Source organism: Scardinius erythrophthalmus (assembly GCF_964197995.2).
Source record: "Scardinius erythrophthalmus genome assembly, chromosome: 19".
NCBI classification, from domain to species: Eukaryota; Metazoa; Chordata; class Actinopteri; order Cypriniformes; family Leuciscidae; genus Scardinius; species Scardinius erythrophthalmus.
In genome coordinates, this window is record NC_138239.1 from 27,087,417 (window position 1) to 27,105,635 (window position 18,219).

Here is an 18,219-nt window from a genome sequence, read left to right on the forward strand (position 1 = left end):
CAGCCAGTGATGACGAGCGCCCATGCTGCTTTTCTCTCACAATGAACACTCACTGTTTTGCCTGCTAAAGCAGCGCAGACTGTTGCATGCATTTTTTTTTTTACCAATTAAAATCAGTTTGAAGTTACTCAAAATGTTTTTACTTGAATGTATTTTAAAATGTTACTTATTCCTGTGATGTAAAAGCTGAATTACTCTTCAGTGTCACACGATCCTTCAGAAATCATTCTGATATGCTGATTTGCTGCTCAAAAAACATATCTTATTATTATCAATGATTATGCTTGCTATTTTTGTGGATACGTTTGTAACATTATAAATATCTTTAAACTTACTGACCCCAAACTTTTGAACACTAGTGTGAATTCACACACATTCACGCAACAGTGTTTTCAAACAGCCCCTGGTGACACGGAAATATTAAATGACTCCATTCAAAAGCTTTTCGTCGGAGGGGGATTCATTTGCCCTATAGAATCATATTGGCCAACAACAGAAACCAGACCACAGCAGCTGAAATGGAACAGTACAAGATAAACAAGCACAATGCAATCAAATTTAGCAAATGTCCATTAGCGATTACCTACATTAGCACATACTTACTGAGGCTACTGCGTGTGTGTACAGTGCTGTGAGAAATGCTGTATGTGTGTGTCTGTGGGTAATGGTGCATGCAGGTGCGCCCAACAGTATCGGCACCATATTCAGCACATCCCGTCAATGTGGGGGTCTTTGGAAAGAGTCATAACAGGAGGAAACGGTTATTTCTTTTGTGTATTTGTGTGGGAGCTCAGCTGTGTTTCAAAACCTATTGAGCTGCCTTCCTAGACAGCATTTTAGGGCACTATGGGTGCATTGCCAACGAGAAGGCTACTACAAAAAGCATAATGAATTTATTTTTATGTTTTTAAGATTAGAGTATCAAACCATCAACTTAAAAACAAACAAATTCACAATGCAGTTCATATGGCCATATTAAAGCATTTTAGTATTTGATTGTGTTGTTTTTATTAACTAAGACTATTACAAATCATTTTCATTAACTGAAAAAAAAAATACAATAAAATATAAATATTAGATGAAAAACTAATATAATGCGAAAAAGAATAATACTCTCAGCAACTAACTGACTAGCGCTGCTAAAAAATAAAACTGAAATAAATATGAATTAAAGCTATATAAAAATATTTATAAAAAAATAATAAAAATGACAATCACATAACACAAATTAAAATGAAAACTGGAGCTATAAAAATAAAAGCAAATTCAAAATATTATACTATAACAGTATATAATTAATTCTAAATAACAGACTTTTTTCAGTACTGTTAGGTGGCCACTTGTGTCCAATGTAAAATCAGAGTCTTGAAGCAAAACCAGTTGAGAAGCATTGATGTAAATCATGTCTTGGAAGGCAGCTGACTATGTAGACAGTATACTGGAAAGCAGCTTACTAGGTTTTGGAGTTCTGGAATGTGTGAGAGAGAAAATTAAAGAGAGAGAGAGAGAGACAAAGGAGAAAGAGGGAAAGTGAGAGAGGAGTGATGAGGGACACACACACACACACACACACACACACACACACACACACACACACAGGAGAAGGCGCTGTGATGTTGTGATTCCCATTAAATACCACCTGCTCCGGCTCTATAAAGCAGCAATGTGTCACACTCACACACAGCCTCTGTCGCTCCACCAGCACACACACGCTCACACACACACACACACACACACACACACACACACACACACACACACACACACACACACACACACACACACACACAGATGCCTGCTCTACTGCCTTCACACTCCTGACATAGAGCAACACGTCGACAAACATCCCTGCACTTTATCACAAGGAGAATTTCTGACCTTCCCAAAAAGAGAAATCTACTTGTGTTTGGGTGAATCTCACAAAACCTGTGAAAAACATGTTCGGGTCACAATGAAATAAGAAAGATTAGAAAGAAATAAGAAATTACATTGGTTTATTTTCAATAAAATAATTTCACAAATGCAAAATTGGCTTTATTTTCTATATGAAAAAACTCTGAAATAAATAAATATTATACTTAAAATAATTAATATTATATAATAAATATTAAAAAGATTATGGTATATATTGGGGTGTAACTGTACATGTATTCGTCCCGAACTGTAGCAGTGCGGATGTCACGGTTTGGTGCATGCAGTCAGACGACAAATAAAGTCAGTAACAGGCGACCCACACACTCCAATCCAGAAGGGGGCTCGCGCGGTAATGCAACACTGTTTACCAACCACCACCGCAACAGGAAAAAGCACAGAATAAGAAGAACAGACGATCTATGCATAGATATGTTTAAGTGAAATTTCTCAACAAGTGTTTCAAATGCAGAAATACATCAATAAAACAGCTTGAGAATAATATCTCACATAGCATTACATTTACCTCAGGCAAGCCATTAAGTGTGCACAGCAAGTTAGTCCACTAGAGGAATGAACTCAAAATAAAAATAAATAAAAGATAATTGCGACTTTTTATCTCACAATTGCGAGTTTACATCTCGCAATTCTGACTTTATTTCTCAGAATTGCGAGATATAAAGTCAGAATTGCGTGAAATAAAGTCACAATTGCGTGTTATAAAGTCAGAATTCTGACTTTTTTTCTCGCAATTGCGACTTTATATCATGCAATTCTGACTTTATATCTCAGAATTCTGACTTTATATCACGCAATTGGGAGATATAAAGTCAGAATTGCATGATATAAAGTCGCAATTGCGTTTTATAAAATCAGAATTGTGAGATATAAACTATTCTAAGGTTAAAAAAAAAGTCCGTCTTTTTTTTTTTCTTAGAATTGGACTTTATATCTCACAATTCTGAGAAAAGATGTCAGAATTGCGAGATATAAACTCGCAATTATGTGTTATAAAGCCAGAATTGCGTGATATAAAGTCAGAATTCTGAGATATAAAGTCAGAATTGCGTGATATAAAGTCGCAATTGCGAGAAAAAAAGTCAGCATTCTGACTTTATAAGACGCAATTGCAACTTTATATCTCGCAATTCTGACTTTATATCTCAGAATTCTGACTTTATATCTCAGAATTCTGACTTTATTTCACGCAATTCTGACTTTATATCTCGCAATTCTGAGAAATAAAGTCAGAATTGCGAGATGTAAACTAGTGAGATAAAAAGTCGCAATTATCTTTTAAAATGTTTTATTCAGTGGCGGAAACAAGCTTCCATACATACTGAACCATGACTTCAATACTGCCAATATTTGAGTATCGTTACACCCCCATATATATATATATATATATATATACATATAGTTCTGCAAATTTTCACAAGATTCACCCACTTACCCTTTATGGAGTCTAAAGTCTGACTGATAAACCACTAATTAGCTCTGTGAAGTCTTGAAGAAACACAACATGAGCCTTTGAAACACAATCAAGCGAAGAGTTTCGAGTCCAAACAGCAAATGACGTTGCATTTTACATGTTCTGACAGATTCTACAGCTTCGAACAAACGGTTCATGTGGGAAAAAACCCTTTTAAGGCTGCATCTGGGAAAAGAGAGATGATCAGATCTTTTGATTTCACATGCATAAAGACAGATAACAATTCCTCATAATCCTCAGCACTCAAAGGAGGGACAGTGTGAATGAACAAACCAGTGAGAAAGGAATACATCTGCAGGGCAGCGTGCACAAGAGAACATGTACGGTTTGGCTGAGCCGAGCTTTGATCAGCAAGCGCATTAGAGCGTGTTAGATTAGACTAAGATCTATTCAGCATGTCAGTGTGCGTCAAAGGTACACAGAACAAGCCATATACACATACACACACTGATGCTTCCAGCGCAGGAGCGGTTAACAAGCTAACGTCTGATTGATGCCTGACATGGAGCAAACAAAAGATGAGCAAACCACAGGTTAATTGGTTGAGAGTGCTAAAACACATCAATGGTTGTTTTATGAAAGGAACAGACAACAATGGCAGCTATTTTGGTCAAACTACGATTTTTTGTAACAAGTCAGCAATCTCTGAGAGAAATGGCCAGTTGAGTTACATTTTGAAGGTTATGTACAGACGATGAATACTGTTGTATTGCTTACTGCACACTGAGCATTATAGGGTCCAATGAATCAAGTTGATACGAAGGATTGTCCACGGGTGGACATGATAGTATGCATTGCATAGTATTGTGTTTTAAGGTTGAAGGTCATTATCTATTTTTCAACTGATATTTTTCTTACAGTGTATGCTATATGATAATAATTATATTTACAGCCATTAAAAAGTATAACTATTATATAGAGACAGAGCGTATTTAGGCCACGCCCACACCCGGGGGGAAAACAATCTAACCGTCTCCATTGACTTTGCATTGCGAGAGGCTGCCTCTTTGTCATTTATTGCTTCTAACAAAAGACAGAAAAATGCCTAAAAGCTGCTACTGTATGTGACAAGGTGTACAGCAAACAAGCTAAAAAACCCAGAAATACGTTTTTATTAGCTCTCGACCCCAAAAAACGAGTGTTTAGGACATAAAAGTGGATACAGGTAGTTGAGACAGAGCGTCACGTGTCTCATTACTCTGAGAACTAACGTAGGCCTACGCCCGCTGGAGGAGACCATAATCGGCAACACAGGATAGTTTATCTTACAGAAATATAATATATAAAACTGACATTTGGATATTTGACTCACCAGTGACCAAATGTTTAACTTACTGCAGACGTAGTGTATTTTTAGTGCATACTGAGAGTCAGGATCCCACAATTTACCCATTCGTTCCAGCCTGTATCTACTTTTATGTCCTCAAACGCTCGTTTTTTGGGGTCGACAGCTTATGAAAACTTATTTCTGGGTTTTTTAGCTTGTTTGCTGTACACCTTGTCACATAGCAGCTTTTAGGCATTATTCTGTCTTTTGTTAGAAGCAAGAAATGACAAGGAGGCAGCCTCTCGCAATGCAAAGTCAATGGAGACCGTTGGACTGTTTTCCCCCCCGGTGGGCGTGGTCTTCAGATTATGACGCATTGCGCTCTGTCTCTATAGCATGTTAATATATATATATATATATATATATATATATATACACACACTAAACACACAGACTAATGAAGGTTTAGATGTCTTCTCATATTCTACGCAGTAAAAGCAAAAAAAATGAAAGCAAAAATAGTGTGCTAGTATGCTGAACATACTCCAAGACTAAGAAAGAGCAGAAAACAGGCTGATCTTTCCTCAGTTTCTTCTTACTGTAAGCTATGACAAATGGCGGGGTCAGTGCGCCCGATGAGCGTGAAGATTAGTTCTGACCTTGAACACGACCTCTGCAGGTTTGGAGAGGAGAGAGGGGAGAGAGGAGGAACGGGAAGAGGGGGCCGCCGGCGTGCCGTTATTTCTCTCGTCATTAGGGGTTGTTTCCAGTCTGAGGCTGCGGTGGGGGGGTTGGGTATGGTGGTTATTAATTTCATTTCTTTATGATTCACAATCTGCTCTTTTGAAATATGCCATATGCTCGGAGCAATCGGAGGATGACAAGCGTCGGAATCAGGCCGGTAAAGAAAGCCTAAATGAGGCCGATTTACGATCCCTGCCTCCCGGCGAGTCTGGCTTTCTGCCTCCCCCTATTTTTTCTCCCCCTTACGATAAACTCCCCCAGCATGGGCAAACAGCATGCCGTCCCAGCCCCGGCTCGGTCTACACGTGTACCCCTCTCCCGATCAATCCCACATAGAGGGCTGATAACGCGTCACAGGAGAACCCGGCAGAAAAAAAAGCTGATAAAAAACATGGAGGCCCAGTACATATTTATTAGGGCGGGTGGGCATGCAATCAATACGGAGGAGCAGAATCAGTTTGTTTTAATCATGAACAAACATATTGACCTAATACAATACAGGCCACTTTATCTGGGACTAATAAAAATTCATGGACTGTAAACAGGGTGAGGTACTATCTCTGCTCTGCACTCTTTCTATTTCCCTCTCTCGTTCCTCTGAAATGAACTTTTTACTGAAATGTGTTAAAATGACAAAGTGAGTCTGGCTGTAGAAAGTGTGACATGATGACAGAGATTGAAATGGAAGACAATCTAATCGCCGACTCGCAGTATTGTAATATTAAGCCGTGGTTTTGCTAAATTGGTTTAAGAGAATCAAAAGTCAAGGCTCATTTGAAATATTACTGATAAACCTAGAATTTAACATTTTGCAATATATGTTCAGAGTTCAAGATAAGAAAGAAAAAATTAAAATTATACATGATTTAGCAGACCATTTCTTATTCAAAGTGACTAACAGTAGGTTTAGCTACAGGGACTGACTCCCTGGAGAAAATTGTGGGTTAACACCAATTTTTCACAAAGAAGCAATTTATCTGTCCACAGTGAACCGCAAGCGACGTGAACAATCTCAGCCAATCAGATCATTTTTGATATGTGGAGGACTATTTTTGGTCCAATGAGTTTTAATGAGTTGGTGGGTGGAGTAATTAAGCCTCTAAAAAATGCCTTACATGCCACAACTGCTAGAACATGGGATCTTATGAATCTTAACAAAATAAAAAAATATTAATCAGCAAAAACAGTTTTGAGCACCAAATAAGCATATTAGAACGATGATCACTCTGATCATGTGACACTGAAGACTGAAGTAATGGCTGCTGAAAATTCAGCTTCATCACAGGAATAAATACAAAAAAATTTATATATTCAAATAGAAAAGTTCCTTTAAATCATAATAGTATTTCGCAATACTGTTGTTTTGATCAAATAAATGCAGCCTTGATGAGCATAAGAGAACTCTTTCACAAACATTTAATTATTCCAAACTGACAGGTAGTGTACAACCTTTGTGTTACCAGCCTGGATCTTTAACCACGAGCCACCTCATCCCACTTGCCAGTTCCCAGGCATATCACCCAAAAACAACCTTTTACTCACCAAACCAGTGTGACTTACTTTCCTCTGTTGAACACAATTTTTATTTTACTTTTTTTGACATGATCTTAAAATGGGCAATGCAGTCCAAAAAAACCTAAAACATAAAAGTACTATATGTACTCCAATTTGTTCTTACCCATATCCAGACTATAGAATACAACTGTATTGCTATTTATTGATGTCAATCCAGATGCATCTCGTCTAGATGAGACCACTGAGCTGAAAGCAAGCATAACTTCACTATTTTTAGGAAATACATGATACTTACAAGTTATTTTTAAGGTGCTTTTTGTCATTTTTGCAGCAAGATATGCTAGGACACAGTGTAAAAGTCTTGCCCGAGAGCACAATGGTGATAAGCCATGAAATTCCACCTCAAGGGTTTAAACCTTCAACCTTTGGGTTAACAGACCAGGGACCATATTTACTAAACAGGGCAATTTAGCATGAGAGCGCAATTCCAAAAAAGTGGAAAGTTCAGCATGCGATCTACTATCGACACGCAAATTAAAGAACACAGACGTCAGATCATTTCCATGATGACCAATGCAATCTACCAGGTACTGTCTGGTTAAGATGTGCTTTTTTGGGCGGTAAATAATGCCGTAAACACCAGTAAATTGACGAGCGCAAACCTTAGTAAGTCACCTTGCATGATTCATTTAAATACTCTCCTCCCATTCATTTTGTGTCTGAAAGGGAAACTCTAACAAATGCATATGCAATAAGGTCAGCCACAGAAATAACCCTGTCCACACCTTTTCAGCACTAATTTTTCACTAGGTGTCTTTAGTAAATCTTTAGTAAGACAGTGGTTTTTTAACGGCAAAAGAGGGTTTGCACTCGCGCAAGCTGTTAGCAAATCTGGCCCCAGTTGTTAACCAGTGAGACACCTCACCCCACTTGCCATTTTTCCCCAAATTAGGAATAGTTCATCCAAAAATGTAAATTCTGTCATCATTTACACGTTGTCCCAATTCAATATGACTTACTTTCTTCTGCTGAACAGTTATTTTGCTCAACATAATCTTCCTTATATTGTGAAATTAAGTTCCAAAAAAAAACTACCATAAATACTTCATACTTTATGCAACACGTTCTGATGAGAGTTTCATTTAAGATTTTTACTTAACTTTTGTTCTGTTTCTGACATGGATCAGTCAGAACACTTTGCAATCTTCTGTAAAAAGTACATTTATGATATTTTTAAGGTGCCATTTGTCCAGCTTGACAGACCTAGTTAAAAAAAGAGCACTCAGGACATTCTGCAAAATACCTTCCTTTGTGCCCCATGGAAGAACGACAGTCATATGGGTCTGGAATAACATTCCAGTAAATAATGGAATGATCTATTCCTCAAATCAAGACCAGATTCATGTAGAGCATAGCACATACCATTTATATCAAGTCATCGAGTCGACTGTAGTTAGCAACTTTAAATACAAAAGACCCGCTTACCTTATACAGGTGATGCTGCTGTTCCTCTGACATCATCAGGTCATGGCTGTCCGTCACTATGGATTCCATGTCCATCAGCCAATCCCAGAGCTCCTGGTACTCTGCCTCAAACTCTGATAGGCTGGATTGAAAAGAAGAAATATGAGACGGGCAGAAAGAAGTTCACAGCTTCACCAGCTCAGGTGAGGTCTGGAGAGACGGTGTACAGACATATTTTACTGGGTGAATATTTGACAAGCAGAGGTAATTACACTAGCCCGTTAGCGCGCGGTGCACCGAGGCGCAGTGCGTCGTGGGTATGTGAAGTGTGAAAAGAGTCCGGGAGCACAAGGGATCTTTAACCTGCGCTCTGAGTGACGGCTCGTGAGGCAGAGCGTCTTAATTAAACATGACTTCACCTCCCTCATGCTCAACGCTGCCGTCAGCTCAATGGTGAAGCGCATTAAATGTTTTTTAACAGCACTAGGATGACTGTATGTGTGCATACGTTTGCACTACAGCCGCACGCTCATTACAGAACATCAACACACATGCACAAACAAACATATTAGCGTCTGAGCTTTGCTTAGATTTGCGCCTCAGCGGGAGGCCCGCATGTTTAGAAACATTAGTCGGAAAATTGTTTGGAATTTGCACAGCTTTCGAGCGCTTTGACAGTTCTGTCAAACTAGCACCATTTCCCCCTCTCGCTTTCACAAGCGCTCCTGTTGTCGCTGAAGAAGAAAAACTATGAATGAGATTACACAAATAACGATCAAACAAGGGCGCGAGAGAAAAATCAACATTTCTGTTTTATTTCAATTCAGACCAGGCACAAAAGAAACAGGAAAGCGCTATCGAATGCTAGCACGTATGAAATTTCAACAAGGATAGTGCTGCAAATTAGCATTTCCAAGCAGGCGCTGATTAAACAAAAAGACATTGGGGAGTATGTGAAAATTTGAGCCGTGTTTGTACGCAAGACATTGATCAGAACAAAACGGCAAGGACAGCAAATTAGAAACAGTCAGACGTGTGCGGCGGAAGTGTGAAGACTCCCTCAGGCGCTGCGTTCTTCGACTGATATTAAAACTCAATATGCTGTTTGTGAGTTAAACAGCATCTTTCTGTATTCTTGCATACCGTATTGTTTTTCGCACTCTTTTTTTTTTCTCACACTAACATAAATCTAAATGCTTGTAAAACAAGCTCTCGGGGCATCCAAACAACATTAACAACAAATAACGAAAAACAAGTAGGAGAAAAAAAATGCAAGATCCATTTAGCAAACGTGCATCATGGGATATTGTTCTGTCAGCATCATTTTCTCCTGCTCGCTTTGGTTTGTGAGCAGAATGATTGTACGTCCTTTCCTCTAAAACAAGAACTCATTTGAAGATTGAAACCTGCACTTGGGTGAATCTCACAAAAACGGGTAACCCCATAATCAAAAGAAACAAAATCTATTTTATTAAAAAAAAAAGAAAATTGGTTACACTTTATTTCGATAGTCAACTTTAGACATTCTGCTAACTATAAGTAACTATTCAACTACATGTCATCTAACTCTCATTAGAGTATTAGTAGACTAGACTGTTAGGTTAGGGTTCGGGTTAGGAGAACAAGTTGACTTGTAGTTGCCTAGTTACTTATAGCCAGTAAAATGTCTGTTGAGGGACCAACAAAATAAAGTGTTAGCAGATATTAAGCAGACAGTCTACTAATCCTCTAGTGACAGTTAGTTGACATGTAGCTGCAAAGTTACTTATACTTAGAAGAATGTCAAAAGTGGACTATCGAAATAAAGTATTACCAAAAAATTAAGCTTAGTAATATTATTTTCATAATGCACATTTTCCTCCCACATTCTCATTACTGTAATTAATCTTGAAATTTAACTTTAACCTTTCCCATTATTATCATCAGTTATTGTAATTTCTTTAATACGTATGTGTAAGTTATAGTATAAATTATTATATCATAAAATAAAACATTTGTATTATATACACATTTTATCATACAAAATATCATTTTATATATAATGTATGTCTGTGCATGATATGCAATACTACATATAATATATAACACTACAGAATATAAAATAATAAACGAGATGTATATATATTACGTTTGGATGGATGGATCGATGGATGGATGGATAGAGTCACATTAGTACTATATAGTAATAATAAAAGAAGGGGCAAAAAATGTGCATGCAAATAATGCCACAATGCAAACTATTTTTATGTTATAAATAAGCTTTACTTTCAGTTTAATACCGTTTTTCTCTTCTGAGGAAAATGTTGACTAACCTTGAGATGAGAACGTTCCTTTCCTCTAATACCCTTTCTTCTGACTAGCAATAGCAACTAGCCGATCAAAGTTCATAGCTGCAAAGCCAACTAAAGGCTACTGGGTTTTAAAAAAGGGATAAGGATTTCAATATGTACAAATTATTTATACATTTACTTTATTAATTTAAGTTCTAGTGCTATTTAAAAAAAAAACCTTTTCAGTCTGTTTAAGCAAAATACAATGTCTCATTCCTTTCTATTGCTTTTTTGAAACTCGAACGGTTTTGTGAGATTCATCCACCTGTTCTTCAGATCTCGCTCTGCTCATGGAACGATTTAGTTGACACGCATTAATCGTTAGCCACTTGAAACCGACTCCTCCGGGTCAGCGTAGCACTGACACTCCTGTGAGACAGAAATGGATGCCTCTCCATCTTTCTTTCTTTCCAAATCCGTTTAACGTCAACGTGCCCACCACTCAGCACTGCCGCCACCTTTCTAAGAGGGGGGAGGTGGTCTAATTCATCACAGTTCACCCTGAGCCTCACAGGGAAAGGTTGGCCGGCTGTATTGACACCCCTCACATCTCATACGAAGTGACAGTTTTATAGAAAGAGCACTTTAATTTATGGTGCTAATCCCTGGCGCCTAATGCGGGGACTCAACATCTCCTTTTCACCGCTGTCTGTTGTTTTTCTCTTCTGGAGAGGGCTTTTGATTTCTGAATGGCAGGCGTCCAGTTTCTATCAGGTGCGAGGGGATGCTGGGAGACGCGGCGGTGGGCGGCAGCCCTTGATGAGGCCGGCGAGCTGGAGAGAGGCACCGGAGGCCATCGAATTCGACAGCGCCTCCCTTAAGACATGTTTCCATGTAAAGGTAAGGGCCAAAGAGTCAAAACAATGAATCCTTGAGCAGGCAGCTCATCATTAAAATTCAAAGGATCATTATGGGTTTTTTACTGCAAAATAAATCATTACGACGAGAAGCTTAAAAGGATTAAAACGATGTTTGATTCAAAGCCAAGGCAAGGAGTCCGGTCCGGACACTGCGGTTAACACTCAGGACTTTACTGGATCAGGAGAGAGAGAGAGAGAGAGAGAGAGAGAGAGAGAGAGAGAGAGAGAGAGAGAGAGAGAGAGAGAGAGAGAGAGAGAATAGAGGACTAATGGACCACAAATAAAAGGATTAGTCATTTTAGGAGAGAAAAAAACGATAATGCAAGTCTGTAATCACAACCATTAAGTGGCATTAGAGAAAGGTTGCATCAAGTCCTTAAAATAAACCTAATCTACTGTATTGATAAAAAGGAGCGTTTTTTTTTTTAAGCAAAACAAAACGGAAAAAATTTACTCCAGGAAGTTATTGGTGTTCTGATCATAATACTCATGGAAACTCTTAAGAGAAGGATTTGCAACGCTTTACACAAGAAAACAACATGCGTCACACACAATTAAAATTCTGGCTCCAAAGGGCATAGAAAACTTGGCTTCCAAAAAAGTAATACTGATGAAAGTAGTTACTGATGAAAATGTCATTAAAAATATTGCAAAGCATACACAATAATTCCAATATTTCAATCAAAAAGTACAGCTGACAAAACTAAAAATAATGGCTTTGGAGGAAAACGTGAAACTCACATTGTGAATGTACAATAATGCAATAATAATACAATCCTAAAAATATCATAAAAAGATTAATTTAATATTTAATAATGCATTTTTTATTGATTTAAATATATTCATAAAGTTTGGTCTAATACAATTTGACAAGCGTTTTCATTTTATTGCACATTTTTGTCTAAATGTTTCACTAAATGTTGTATTTTATCCGTAAAAATATTTCACATGATGAAATTTTAAGGACATTTTCATCATCAAACGCTAAAGCATTGGACTATATGTTTACCTGCTCTCAAATTTAAAAATGAACGATTTCAGCATTTTATGCATTAATAATCAGTTTCTAACTTTGTCTGCTTGAATTGATTTTTGCACTGAGCTAGTCACGGTGCATTCTGGGATTGCATTCTCCATGTAGGATACATGTAATGCTGCTTTAGAATATGACCAAAAAATGAGGCATCTCAATTATGCTGCTCGCTAAGTTGTGAGCAGTCACCTTTCTCATCGTACCTGTTGGACTTGGACATCAGGGTGAAGTCGACACTTCTGCTGTTGGAGCAGTACTGTTGGTTCTTAAGTCTCACTGTCATCTGATCCAGAACATCTTTCTGAGCCTCCCGGTAGCTCTGTCGGACCTCCACTTGCTGAGACTAAAACAAAGGGAGAGAAAGAATAGATATAATCTCAGCAACCTCTATGAAAACAATTACCTCAATGTCATTGATCCAACTTCAAGAAGTATTAAAAAACAATAAACTATTAGAACTTGCTAAACTATTAAACTAATTCAGACAGCATTTAGCCAAATCAATACGGCAGCAATAAAGAGAGATGCTTGAAACTGGCGTCCTTCCATATCAGAAAGGAGTGTGTTGGTTTTCAGCAGTGATTAGGAAGCACTTGTACATGCTTTTCAAATCAGATGGAAAAAATATGTATTTCTCCTCGGTGCTTGAGAAAATTGGCTACATTGGCTTGACGGAGATCAGTTATTGTGCAAAATATAAGGCGAGCCAATAAAATCTCCAACAGACGGCTTTGATTTTTTGCTCATTTCTCAACACTTTATGAAGCGCGCCGGCTTCGCATTCTCCACCGAGTGCCCGACGCCTGCTCGGCAGATGCCTCTGGAAAGGTCAGACGATTCCATGAATGTAAACTGCTCCTCAATCAAAGCTACCCTTGATAATAAACAAGAAAATCAACAGAAAGATGTGTCGCTTTTTCATTCCATTTATTGGGCATGCATCAAACGCCGGGGCTCGGGCGCTTTGCTCATTTGGGAGGAATGAAATGAACCTAACTAGGAGCCCTAGAAAATTAGCGGCGCAAACGCGCCGACTTCTCCTCTCCCTCCTCGGAGGAATTTGCTTTCATTTGCCTTCATTTTTGATTCACTCGGCTGGCTCGCCGATGCCATGTCAGGATCCTAATTACTCAATCCCACCGGAGCGGATTACACACACAATAATAACCGATGCCCACCTCCGACAAAAGCAATTTCTCCGAGCCACCTTGAGTCTAAGGACGGTTCGGCCCAGCACGCCACTTCGGTTTCGAATCGAGGACATTGTAGTGATAGAGATTTGCCTCTCTTGTGGCTTGCAGGGCTGGTTGTTGTGGGTAGCATGCATTTACATTGATCTCACTCCCCCATTGCAAAACCCACCAGAATTACCCATCTGTATTAAAAACACAGAGCTGAAATGTATTAGTAATCTATAAATGCATACGTCTGAGCTTGTGGAAGATGTGGCTCCCATGGGTGAATATGAAAAACATCAATATTGTGCACATAAACCTACATTCATCAGCCATCCATGCAGCACTTGAAGGAGAAATCGGGCTATTGATGAGTGCGTCTCCTCGTGCCATAACGTACGCAGAGCCTGTTCCCACAATGCAGAGCAATCAGTGTCTGAGATAAAAGCTAAGCTTTCATAATCTCAAGGCAGACAATGTCAACCAAAGAAAAACACATGTAAGCCTCTGACTTAAAAGCAAAGTGTTGCTTAATTAATTTTGCTATGGGCTGGAGTGCTCCACGTCGCCCACTGCGCTAACAGCCACTCTCGGCTTCCCGTACGACCTCTTTACGAACACGTAGCCTCCCGCCGAAGTGGTAAATAACCCCCCTGATCCTGCACACTACGGTTAGGCTGGATTTCCTGCTGCTCTCCCCCCTCCTGTCCCGTTTAAAGATATTCTTATTCAGATATGCAGACTAAAGGGATTTGCGTGTGAATCTCCCGTATTCTTATTTCAAACAGAATCATTCAAAAACCTCTTGCGCCGTCTCTCTCTCTCTCTCTCGTGCAGTCAAAAGAGGTCTTGCTTTAAACTGCTAATATGGCAGGAATCAATATAAATTCAATCATTTGATGAATGCTTACCGCCTTCCCTCGAGTGAAATCGAGACTAAGACGTCAGTAAAGTCTGCTGAATCGAGTCATTTTGGGCCCTTTTGTTTACACGCCTGTGTCAGCTCGACGTCTTCTGGGACGCACCATGCATTTCCACTGTCAATCATGAGCTGAAACTGTGGCCATCATCGCTTTCTGTATCATGTCAGCATAGGTGCACCTCACATTATCAATATATGTATACAAACTAAACAGCTGGTTGTAGTTTTAAAGCAAATGCCAAAAAGACTATGTTGCCTTAAAGATCGGTAAGAGAGAATCCTTTGTTTAAAAAATGCCTAAATAAGTATACCAAATACCAATTGCCACAAAATAATAAATATACTCATCATATAGACTAAAACTTACAACACAAATTCAAATATTCATGTTCAAATATTCAGCAAAGACAGTTTAAATTGACAATATAAATGATCAATTACCATGGTTTCCACAAAAATATTAAGCAGCGCAACTGTTTTCAACATTGATAACAATAAGAAATGTTTAATGTGACAATGAAGTGAAGACTGATGTAATGGCTACCTAAAAATTTAGCTTTGCAATCAAATAAATCTATTCAATTTCGAAATATATTCAAATAGAAATAATATTTCACAATTTGACTGTTTTTACTGTGTTTTTGATCTAATAAATGCAGCATAGTTGAGAATAAAAGTCTTTTTTCCAAAAACATTAATTCTGTCATGACAACTCTCTGGAGATTGGTATGGTAATAGAGATTGGCATGGTAATGGATATGACAATGTTAATGTATTTGGTCTTAGTACTGAGACTTGCTACTGCGAATACATTCACAGACATTGCTACCAATAAGTTAAAGACCTATTAGCCTGAACCATTCAGAGTTTCATGCCACAACTATGTAACAAATCTTACAAACTCCACACTTTTGAACAGTAGTGTATATAATTAAGCAAAGCTGCTGTGTATCACTCAATGTATGCAAATTAGTGTGCTCGCTCATCTGAAACTTGCCACCACAAAGCAAGAACAGTTACCAAAGCGTTGCTAAGGTGTTGCTTACTGGGTGAAGCCCCCCTCTCTATGATTATCCTCCAATTGCTTAGAAAAATAATACCACACTCTTCAGAACAAGATGCATGATATGAGGTGCCATTCATGTCTATAACACAAGTGGGGCAATAAATATGAACAATCAAACAATAACCACAACAAACACCACTAAAAAATCCTCTATTTAAAAAAAACTGTATTGTACCAAAGAGAAATAATAATGAGAGCAAAAAAAAAAAAAACATCAATAATAGTAAATTATTAAAGGCCCGCCAGGCAAAGCATGAACAAACCTGACTGATTTGCCTTCGTAAGCTCGACAGGACTTCGAAAAATCTGCAGATTGTGTTTAAAAAACATGCACTGGAAGAAAACAAATCACAGACATGATCGTCCTTGAGCTTTGAGGCACATGTGTTTCACATTGAACAGGAGGGCGAAATTCATCGAGATCAAATATAATCCAAACAGAATTGAGTAACGCTCTTCTGTTGCTTCATTGCAATGGAAAAAACAGAGGGAGAGAGAGAGAGAGAGAGAGAGAGAGAGAGAGAGAGAGAGAGAGAGAGAGAGAGAGAGAGAGAGAGAGAGAGAGAGAGAGAGAGAGAGACAGAGAGAGATGGGAAGACAAATCATGTGGCAGCAGGACAGAGTCTCATTGAAAGCAGCTGGAGAACGATATAAACTAACAAAGAGAAAAATGCAACTCTAGTGTGCGGTACAGAAAAAAACAGGTGAACTGCTGGACAGGGGTCGATGGATACCTCCTAAATTCTACATTTAAGCTATGTGACAAAACACAGGGGTCTCTCATTTCTTTATCATCTGCTCTGAATGCGAGGAGCGTTGCGGCGAGATTGAAAACGGTGGGAAGTCTCCCGCCGTCCCGGCCCCCCAACGACCGGTGTTCAAAACAGCCAGAACATACATCGGCCTGTTTGAAATGTCTCCCATCAGGTTCATCCTGATGTTCAGAGGCAGCGTCGGAGGCGAGCGGCGCACACTCAGGCATGCTCGGAAAATAAATTCAGCCGAGAGTTGTGTGGGGTCGAGGCGGCCGCTGTAAATGGCAGAGGGTTCTATCAAAGCAGCTCATAAATTTACAAATACGCCAGCAAAGCTTTACCTTCACAAACTCTACACGTGGCTGGGGAAGGCAGTCATAGATTGTGTAAAAAAAAGAAAACCAAATTCCCCAATTGTCATTTAAGAGGCTGTATTTCATTTGAGTGTTTTCAATTCCACAAGCAGGAAAAAGAATGTTCTGCCATTCCTGACAACTGGCTTTTTTCTTCTTCTGCGTCTTACTCCTCGGAAAAGTTACGACGGGAGATTATTTTTGAGGAGAGCGGGCCTCTGAGGAGCTGTAGAAGGCATGAAACTCATTTGGAAACTATTACTTTCAAATCACTAGTCATAAAGGCTGGATTTAATGTGTGGTGGGGTCTTCCGACATGAATCACGCAACTTTATGGCTCAAAATAATGGCGATTATACAGTGTTGTCAGACAGAAGTTGCTCTCGTTCATTCATGCTTATCTGTCTTTTGCAGCTAACCAACTGCTGATACAACCACATTCATTTGCAGTTGTTTGACTGCTTGGTCAAATAAATTTGATTATGTATGCAATAAAAAACACATATTTCTATGGCTATCTACAGTATACTGTCGCTGGAATAGATGCCACCGTAGGTGCAAGATAAATTGGTTGTGCTTTATCAAACGAGCACTTGGCAACATACAGTACAAAATGTGGTACATTATTCAATTAAGATTCTTGAAGTTATGCTCTTCTAGACGTACGTAAATGCAAAGTACCTTTAAGGCAAGTCAGTTCACTCAGAGGCCAACTATAGAGCGCAACAGTCCCACTGTCCCAACAAATCCCACTGAGAATCTGAGAGAAACTAAGGCTGTTAAGTGATTTTGTGTTTTTTTCAGGATTCTCTGATGAATAGAAAGTTAAAAAAAACAGGCATTTATTTTAAATAGAACTCGTTTGCAACATAATAAATGTCTTTACTGTCAATGTTGATCAATTGAATGCATCTTTGCTGAAAACCAGTACTCATTTCTTAAAGAAAAAAACCTTAATGACCCCAAACGGTAGTTGTTAATCAATCACTATGAATAGTATGATTCGATTATAAAATTTGCAGTGCTTCATGGTTTTTACCTTTGTCGTTTTTCCTGAATCTTCATATAGTACGTTGCTTCAAAGGTTGTGATTCATATCGGAGCTTGATGGTTTGGTTCAATGGCTTAGAATATTTCGAAATGCCAATGGAGAGAATAAATTGGAAAAATACTTCCGACTCCGAGACTAAGACAGCTGGAAAAGTGAGCGGTCACTGTTATGCTCTATTTTCCAGCAATACAAATACTTCAACTATTCAAATGGAGAAGAAGAAAAAAATCTAAAACGGTTTTTCAAGGTTACATTGCAATAACATTTTAAATCTAGCCTGG

The 18,219-nt window shown here is 38.6% G+C and overlaps 1 protein-coding gene across 2 annotated transcripts in view; it reads right to left on the reverse strand.

Moving 5' to 3' along the window:
- Positions 1-18,219, reverse strand: part of akap6 (A kinase (PRKA) anchor protein 6) — a 178,597-nt gene that overhangs the window by 55,395 nt on the left and 104,983 nt on the right. For both annotated transcript variants that reach the window (XM_081347605.1, XM_081347606.1), the window contains 2 exons: positions 12,820-12,959; positions 8,415-8,535 (listed from right to left, as the gene is read on the reverse strand). In XM_081347605.1, the coding sequence (XP_081203731.1) occupies positions 8,415-8,535; positions 12,820-12,959 (261 nt within the window). The remainder of the gene's footprint in view (positions 1-8,414; positions 8,536-12,819; positions 12,960-18,219) is intronic.